Source organism: Chinchilla lanigera, unplaced genomic scaffold (genome assembly GCF_000276665.1).
Source record: "Chinchilla lanigera isolate Chin_1 unplaced genomic scaffold, ChiLan1.0 scaffold00092, whole genome shotgun sequence".
NCBI classification, from domain to species: domain Eukaryota; kingdom Metazoa; phylum Chordata; class Mammalia; order Rodentia; family Chinchillidae; genus Chinchilla; species Chinchilla lanigera.
The window spans coordinates 8,294,178-8,302,945 of NW_004955493.1; the positions used below are offsets into that span (position 1 = coordinate 8,294,178).

Consider the following 8,768-nt stretch of genomic DNA (forward strand, 5'->3'; position numbering starts at 1 on the left):
TGGCTTGTGTTTCAAGTGACATCACAGTTGCTGCATGACTCAACAACATCTACTCCGCCTTTGGTTTCCATCTCAGGCTTCCATTTTGTCGAGGTTTCTCTATCAATATTTCCATCGTGGTGCAATGTTGGCATCAGCACTACCAGTTTGTTTTTCTTTGCCATATATGATGGAGATCTTTCTATGTATATCTTTCTGAAATCCAAAGATTGTACTATACAAGTCTCTGTTTTGAAATTGCAACATTTCATTTGGAATTTCTGCTCTGCTCCTGTGTACAGCTCCTTGGGGGTCAACTTGTGCTCTGTTAGGGAATGTAACATCAATTGGAAATCAGTAAACCAGCTGTCAAATGTCACATTCCAATTAGTTTGGGAGATGGGAGGAACAAGTCTGCTCACAACATCAGTTGGTTTATTACTCTAGGAATAAGGACCTGGTGGCTGAGTTCCAGGATAAATAAAACCAAAAGCATAATAAGTCTTCATGTCTACAAGGGCACACAGTCTTATGCCATCTTTTGACCCATCATTTTTCCATAAGTCTTTTACATTCCTGCGAACACCATAAGAAATCTGTGCTAAATACAGCAGATCTATGAATACTTTCAGTTCCGCTAATGAGCTGTCATCATAAATACATTTTTGAATATGGCTATTGGTGGATACAGAACGTTTTACTTGTATTTCGGCCTTTGTATTTCACAGCATCTTGTAGCATGTTGTCTGTTACAATGTCCAACAGTGAAGGGCACTGCTGGCATTCTGTCCAATACATTTCACCCCTGCCAAGACCCTCACTGTATTTTCAGACCTAGTTCTAACGTTGGATCGTTCCATTTGGATGCATGGCCATTTCACAAAATTGGGACTAGTCAAACATGTACTCACATGGCTGTTTTCTTCCTCATCTGAATCGAGGAGGTCTGCATTCTGCGTATCTATGTCAGTCAATTCTTGCTCCATTTCACTGTCACAGGAACTTTGGCTCACATGGCCAATGTCAAAGTCATCATTATCCACCCCCACCCACTCTTCTGCTGTGAAAACATGCATTTTACCGTAGTAGGTCATCTTCATCATCCATACATGAGTTATCTGATGATTCACCTTTGACCTCCCCCAAAACTTGCAGCAAAATCAAAAGAAAACTCCCACACACACACACACACACACAAATTCTGGAGTGCTAGGGGTCCTTTTGGACCCACTCTCATGCTCAGGTAAACATAGGCAAAATCAGACAGCATAAAAATGGGTCCAAATCCCGTTTTGACACTTTTGCACACTTGTACACGCCTTGCTGTACACCATACCGAGAGAGTAAACACACAGATTGCTTTCTGTATCCCTCAGGCAAAGGTTCTGAGATCCACAGCGGGGATAAACTATAAATTTATGGTAGAAAAGTAAGGGATGGGATCATTAAACACAGTCTTATGTTCTTAATGAAACACGCTCAACTTGGCGCAGACTACATATCCCAGCATCTCACGCGCCTCTCAGCCCTACACATCCCGTCAATGACTACCAATCCCTAGGTGCCTGCGGCTGTTCCAGAACCACATTTCCGGAATCAAAAACTACAACTTCCGACTCCAGGGATAACTGCGGCTGCGCCAATTCGGCACCTTCGGGGAGGAGTAGCCTTGCCACGCCTCTCTCTCACAGTTCCGCTCCCGGGTAAGCCGCGACGGGCGGGGCGGAGCCTTAGGCCCGGGCCAAGATGGCGGCTGCGAAAGCAACCCTTACGGACTCGCTCTCGTTTTGCCTCGCGCAGCTCACAGCGGCGGCAGGGGAGGGTCTTGTGGGGGGAAAGGACCCAGCTACCAACGAGACACCCCTAGGTCGTGCGCTCCTGGCTCTCCGCACGCGCCACATCAAAGCAGCGGGGGGGATCGAGCGCTTCCGGGCACGCGGCGGACTCCGCCCCCTTCTCGCCCTGCTACGGCGAGCGGCTGCGGCGGACCCCGCCCCGTCAGACGAAGGCCCTGGCTCCGCCCCCTTGTCTGTTGCGTCAGCTGCTTCTGCTGGTCCCTCCCCCTCCCCCAGCCCCGCCTCTTCTGCTGTGTCGCCGTCTTCGCCTTCGCCTTCGCCGCCAGTGCGCCTGCGCAAGACGCTGGACTTGGCGCTCAGCATCCTAGCCAACTGCTGTACGGACGGGGCGTGCCGGGCTGAAGTGCGCAGACTCGGAGGCATTCTCCCTTTAGGTAAGTGCCCCGCCCCCGTTTCCTAGAAAGATTCCATGCTCGCCTCCCTCCCGGTCAGGACATCCACAGTCTGGAGTTCTTTGTATCCCAGCCTGGAATAGTGCTTTGTGACGGCGCCGTGCCCCATCTCCCGAGGCGTCATGCCCCATGATGTCACTGCTGTCCTAGTAGTTTACGCCCCTGCCCCCTCAGATCAGATAATAACGGATATTATGTCGGTGTTGGAACCTCCCTCGCCTCTGGGCAGATGGAACCCAACTGATGTCTTTTCAGATCATGCTGGACCTCTGTTTATGACGTCATAGCAGACATTGTCCACTGTGTGCCCGGCCCCGCACCGCACCCACCCACACACCCACCCCACCCCCCCACCCCCGCACAAGATGGGTGCCAGAAGGTGCAGTTGTGGGTCAAAAAGTAGTCCAGGGAGCCACATAGGCAAGGCACTTGACCCCTCCAATTGAGGATCTCTTCCGAAGTGGGATAATAGCTACCTCAAAAAATTAAGAGTGGAGAGAGAAATAAAATACACTTTTATAGAATGCATGGACTGCCGGGCGTGGTGGCACACGCCTGTAATACCAGCACTTGGGAGGCTGAGGCAGGAGGATCGGCAGGAGGATCGTTGCGAGTTCAAGGCCAGCCTGGGCTACAAAGTGAGCTCAAGGTCAGTCTGAACTGCATAGTGAGACCCTGTCTCAAAAAGACAAAAAAAAAAAAAGAATGCACCGCCTAAGCATAGGCTGGGTACTTCAAATTAAAAACTGTCGGGCGTGGTGGCGCACGCCTGTAATCCCAGCACTCGGGAGGCTGAGGCAGGGGGATCATTGCAAGTTCGAGACCAGCCTGGACTACAAAGCGAGCTCAAGGCCGGCCTGAACTACATAGCGAGACCCTGTTTCAAAATGACCAAAAAAAAAAAAAAAAAAGAACTTTACGCCCTGAGAACAAATCCCAACCAAAGATAAGCTTTTCTGTTTTCCAGCTAAATTGGCGCCTCCTTGTGGCGGCGATGGGAACACAGCAACATGCCGTTATTCGCCCTCTGAAATTACGCCAGTTTTGACACAATCTTAATTTTTTTGGCTAAAGTGATATATTTAAAACCTGCATAAAAGGTGTTTGAACCATAATGTGTTTCACAAGGTGCCTAGCACATTCCTAAGTTCTCAATAAACGATAGGTTTTGTTAATTTCGTTAATCCTCATCGGTTAGTATTTTGCCTTTAAAATATCTCTTGAATCCATCCACTCCAATCCATCCACTCCTTTCCGCCCCCACTCCCGCCAGGTGCTCAGAGGCTGTGCTGGGCGGAACAGGCAGTCGACTCCTCTTCCCTCACCCAGACTGCTCTGGTAGCTTCCTCACCACTCCTGCTGCCCTATTCTTTTCTCCTGTAAGGTGCCCCCACGCCCTGGAATGCCAGGCTGTACCATGCCATTCCCCTTCTTAAAACCCTTGTGTAGCCCGTGCCTTTGCATGTAAGTCTTGACCCGGGGGGGCTGGCATTTGAGGGTCTTCATGAGAATAGAGCGCAGACGCCCGGTGCTACCCCAGGGCTTTGGCCGTGGAACATCCTCCTGCACATCCCACCTGGCAGACGCCTGTTTAGGATTCCGGTCCCAGCTTGTGGTCGGCATCTTCTGAAGGCCTGCCCTGATGCTGAGCAGCCACGTTCTTGAGGCAGCTGACGAGAGACCCCACTTGCCTTGCAGTGACCATTCTGCAGTGTGTGAAGACGGACAGCATCCAGAACCGAACAGCTCGTGCGCTGGGGAACTTAGCTGTAGACCCCGAGAGCTCTGGGGAGATCCACTCTGCTGGTGAGAAGGCTCTGAGGTTGGGGTTCCACAGGGCTTGGGGCGGGAGAAGGGCTTCGGTGTCTGTCCTTGCTTACCCCGTGGCCGCTCTTTCCCCCTCCAGGGGCCGTTCCCTTGCTGGTGGAGAGCCTCACAGCCTGCCAGGACTCGCAGTGCCTGCAGAGCGTGGTGCGTGCCCTCCGCAACCTGGCGGACTCACCCCCGCACCGCCTGGCCCTGGCACAGCAGGGAGCCGTGCGCCCCCTGGCGGAGCTCCTGGCCACGGCCTCAGACCCTGCGCTGACCTCAGCCCTAGTCCGCGCCCTCCTGGAACTCAGCCGAGGCTGCTCCCGGGCCTGTGCCGAGCAGCTAAGTCTGGGTGGGGGGCTGGGCCCACTTGTCAGCCTGGCCTCTCACCCGAAGCGGTTGGTTCGTGAAACATCCATCCTGATCCTCGCCAACCTGTGCGCCCAGGGCCTGGTGCGGCCTGCGCTGGGCAATGCCGGTGGTGTGGAGGTGTTGCTAGATGAGCTCCGGCGACGCCGCGGCCCCAGTGCGGCTAGTCCAGCTTCCCAGCAGCCCCTGGTGCGGGCCGTGTGCCTCCTGTGCCGCGAGGCCATCAACCGAGCCCGTCTGCGGGACGCTGGGGGCCTGGAGCTCCTGATGGGCCTGCTGCGGGACCCTCGTGCCAGTGCCTGGCATCCGCGAGTCGTGGCGGCGCTCGTGGGCTTCCTTTACGATACCGGGGCCCTGGGCCGGCTGCAGGCTCTGGGACTGGTGCCTCTCCTGGCTGGGCAGCTGTGCGGTGACGCCGGCGAAGAGGAAGAAGAGGGGAGAGAGGCCGCTTCCTGGGACTTCCCCGAGGAGCGGACCCCTGAGCGGGCAGAAGCTGGAAGCTTCCGAAGCCTCAGGCGAGTGCTCGGCTGCGGGCTTGGGGGAGCGCGCGGCGCCTAGGGGTGGGGAGGGACCTGTAGGTCTCCGCACTGCCCTCGCCCTCTGTCCTGGCGCAGTACGGCTCTTAGCGACTCTCGCTCGTGAGTCCCTGTTCCTTTCTGCCATGGCCCTTTCCGGTCCGCGTTATGCACACCTCCGCTCTCCTGCCTGATCTTCCTGTTGGCGCTGGCGCTGCCTTGCCTCCGCTTAGGGCTCCTGTCGGGTCCGCGGGGAGGCAGCGTGTGCACTGCTTCCTGCGGTAATCTGCGGGGGGCCCGAGCTCTTCCCCCTTACCGTCACCGCAGCGTCATGGGAAGGGGTTCTCCGAGCCTCTCGTTCCGGTGTGCACACGGAAATAACAGCACCCCGCGGGGTTAACTGGCCACAGAAACGCGGGTGCTTTGTCCTTGACCGGCTTGTGCCCTCTGACGTCATCGGGACTGCTCTGCCTGCGGTTTACGTCGCGCTGACGCACTGGCCGCCTTCCTGGTTTGTGGACACGATGGGAAGGTGCTGCCTGGGGCCTCTGTGCTGTGCTCACTTTCCTCCCGTGTGCCTCCGTGCCGCCTGCGGCTCGTCTCTGTTCAGCTGCTCCGTCGCCACCGTTTAGAATTTCCGTTCTCCTGGCAAGCGCGAGGTTGTGAGTTTGATTCCCAGTACCGGAAAAAAAACAAAACAAAACAAAACAAAAAAATAGAATTTCCGTTCTGCCCCTCCAGCTCGTGCAGAGCCCTTCTTCTGCCCTGTGTTAACACTCTGCACCCCACTGACGTCCCAGGAACAATATGATGTACTTACGTCATCTGTGTGCCCTGCAAGGAACATAAACTCCAGGAGAGCAGGAATTCTGTTTTGTTCATGCTTCTCCCAGCAGTTAAAACAGTGCTGGGCTCACGAGAGGCAGCAGGAATTCTGAGCGAGGTTGGCTCCGTCCCCTCTCTCTGCGTCTCCAAGTTCGCTGGTACCCAGGCTCCCGTCCTCCCGCTCTGCCTCAGGGCGGCGCCCTCCGCTGCGTTCCCCTGCCTTGGCCCCGGGTTCAGGCTCCTTTTCCTTCTGCCCTTTGCAGGTCCTGGCTGATCTCCGAGGGCTACGCTGGGGACGTCTCTCCGGACTGGTCTCCTGAGCGCTGTCCCCTGCCAGAGCCCGCAGACCCCGTCATTACCACCCCTGGGAAGACCTCGCTGCGGAGCCCAGGCGCGCTGCGCACCCTGGGCCGAAGCCCCGCCGCCCCCGCCGCCGCTGAGGAGCCCTGGGGCCGGGAGGGGCCGGCACTGCTGCTGCTCTCGCGCTTCTCCCAGGCCCCCGACCCCAGCGGGGCGCTGGTGACTGGTCCGGCGCTGTGTGGCCTGCTGGCCTACGTGACAGGGGCACCGGGCCCGCCGAGCCCACGTGCACTCCGCATCCTGGCGCGCCTCACCTGCAACCCCGCCTGCCTTGAGGCCTTTGTGCGCAGCTATGGTGCGGCGCTGCTGCGTGCCTGGCTGGTGCTCGGGGTCGCTCCGGACGACTGGCCTGCACCCCGGGCCCGGCCCGTGCGCCGGAACCAGCACCGAGAGCTGGGTATGTCTCCTAGTTCCCCGCACACAGGAGAGGCTTTCTTCTTCTTCCTGGGCCTCTCATGGGCCAGAACCTTACCTTCCTGCTCACCTGCCCTCTTAATGTCCTCTGGAGCCCATGGTCCAAGAAACACCAGCCACCAGGTGCTGGGGGCCTGTGGGAACAGCGGGGCGTGGTGCTGTCCCTTCCGCGCCACAGCCCCGCACGCAGTTATAGTCTGTCCCCTCTCCAAACCTTCAGGCCCAGCAATAAAACATTCCCCGTCTCTGTTTCTTACCCACTCTCGCCCTGGGCACACTGACATGCACCCAGACCCAGGTACCACCTTCTCCCAGGCCTTGCCACGGTTTCCAGCACTGCCAGGGACTGCCCCGCCTTCTGCGTCCTCACCGCAGACCGTGTCAGTCCTTGAGGGCCGGGACTTGCCCTGGGACCATCCTGCTTTCTGTTCTTGGCCTTGGATTCCAGTTCTCGTGTCCTCACCCCACACCCCAAGGCCTGCAGGCCTGCAGTCAGCGCCCTCTGCTGCGCCTTGATTTGTGGCCCTCAAGTTGTGTCATCCTTTTCAAGTCCCCCCCCTCCCCCGCCCCGCCCCAGGCTTTGACCCCGCCCCTGCTGACCCGCTCGGCCCACCCCGCAGGTGAGATGCTGCTGCAGAACCTGACCGTCCAGGCCGAGTCTCCGTTCGGAGTAGGTGCGCTGACTCACTTGCTGCTCTCCGGAAGCTCTGAGGACCGTGTAGCCTGTGCCCTGACCCTGCCCTTCATTTGCCGGTGAGGGGGCTGTGGGTGTCCGGTAGGGCTGAGGCGAGCGGAGTTTCTGTTCCCCAGATCCACCCCGTCCATCTTCTGAACGGTTCCCCTTCTTTCTGCAGGAAGCCGTCTCTCTGGCGCAGGCTGCTTCTGGACCAGGGCGGCCTGCGCCTCCTCCTCACGGCGCTGACCCGGCCAGCTCCACACCCGCTGTTCCTCTTCTTTGCTGCGGACTCCCTTTCCTGCCTCCAAGGCCTGGTGTCGCCCGCCGCGAGCCCGGCCTTCCCGGCTGCAGCGCCCATGGATGCAGACCCCCCGACCCCTTGCCTCTATGAACCTCTGCTGGCTCCAGCCCCGGCCCTAGCTCCCGACCTGTACTTCCTGCTGGACTCAGGCCTACAGCTCCCTGCTCAGCGAGCAACCTCAGCAGCTGCCTCCCCTTTCTTCCGGGCCCTGCTGTCGGGCAGCTTTGCAGAAGCCCAGATGGACCTGGTGCCGCTTCGAGGCCTGTCACCCAGCGCGGCCTGGCCTATCCTGCATCATTTGCATGGCTGCCGGGGCTGTGGGGCCGCGCTGGGGCCCGTACCCCCGCCAGGGCAGCCCCTGCTGGGCTCAGAGGCTGAGGAGGCCCTGGAGGCTGCTGGGCGTTTCTTGCTGCCTGGGCTTGAGGAGGAGCTGGAAGAGGCTGTGGGCCGCATCCACCTGGGTCCCCAGGGTGCCCCCGAATCAGTGGGGGAGGTGTTCCGCCTGGGCCGGCCCCGGCTAGCTGCCCACTGTGCACGCTGGACACTGGGGCCAGGGCGGTGCCCAAGGAAGCGGGCCCTGGCCCTTGTGGGGCTGGTGGAGGCAGCAGGTGAGGAGGCCGGACCTCTCACGGAGGCGTTACTGGCCGTGGTGATGGGGCTGGAGTCAGGGGGCAAGGGCCCCAGCCTGGACGGTTGACTGCGCCAGGAGAGAACCCGAGGACTCGCTGGCTGTGAAGGAGGCGTCCTCTCAGAGTGACACAAGAGGAAGCTGAGCGGAAGGTGTCACCATCGAGGCCTGAAGAGAGGATGGAACTGGACCCCAGGGTGATGGTCTGAAGTGAGAAGTGGGGGCCAAGGCCAAGATCTGGCTGTGGGGCCTGAGCGAAGGAGAACAGCCCAGGGCCCTAGATACCTGGGCTGGGCCGCCCTTCGGAGTTGGGATTAAAATACTTTGGAATTGGGTACCACTCTTGTGGTGTTTTTGTGTGCTTTACCAGTGTGGTTCCCCCACCCTTTCACACATCAAGCAGGGTCTGGTCCAGATCTCTGTCTTACCATGGGCTACCCTTGTCTCCAGGGGAAGTTTAATAAGTTATTGTCCAGTGGTTCCTGGAGGCGGGATGAGGGGGAGTTGCCAACCTTCTATTTGAGAGATGGTCTGGGGGCCCCCAGAAAAGCCTGCTTGCTGCTCACAGGGATGTATTGCTTGGACATAGCCACCAGCTAGATACAAAATTTAGCACCGAGAAGGGGATAGTGAAGGAGCCCCGA

The 8,768-nt window shown here is 58.4% G+C and overlaps 1 protein-coding gene across 1 annotated transcript; it reads left to right on the forward strand.

Annotated features, from left to right (window-relative positions):
• The first annotated feature begins 1,690 nt into the window (after window positions 1-1,690).
• Armc5 (armadillo repeat containing 5) lies at window positions 1,691-8,461 on the forward strand. The gene is made up of 6 exons (XM_005405319.2): window positions 1,691-2,209; window positions 3,926-4,033; window positions 4,134-4,920; window positions 6,009-6,502; window positions 7,140-7,272; window positions 7,374-8,461. Exons 1-6 carry the CDS (start codon window positions 1,726-1,728, stop codon window positions 8,191-8,193), a joined length of 2,826 nt encoding a protein of 941 aa, XP_005405376.1. The 5' UTR covers window positions 1,691-1,725; the 3' UTR covers window positions 8,194-8,461.
• Window positions 8,462-8,768: the final 307 nt, after the last annotated feature.

What these genes read in the sequence shown, in the direction of transcription:
- Armc5 (XM_005405319.2), top strand. Translation starts at nt 1,726, where the DNA reads ATGGCGGCTGCGAAAGCAACCCTTACGGACTCGCTCTCGTTTTGCCTC. An exon ending in CGGAGGCATTCTCCCTTTAG is followed by an intron (nt 2,210 to 3,925) that starts GTAAGTGCCCCG and finishes CTTGCCTTGCAG; the next exon opens with TGACCATTCTGCAGTGTGTG. An exon ending in GAACCAGCACCGAGAGCTGG is followed by an intron (nt 6,503 to 7,139) that starts GTATGTCTCCTA and finishes CCCACCCCGCAG; the next exon opens with GTGAGATGCTGCTGCAGAAC.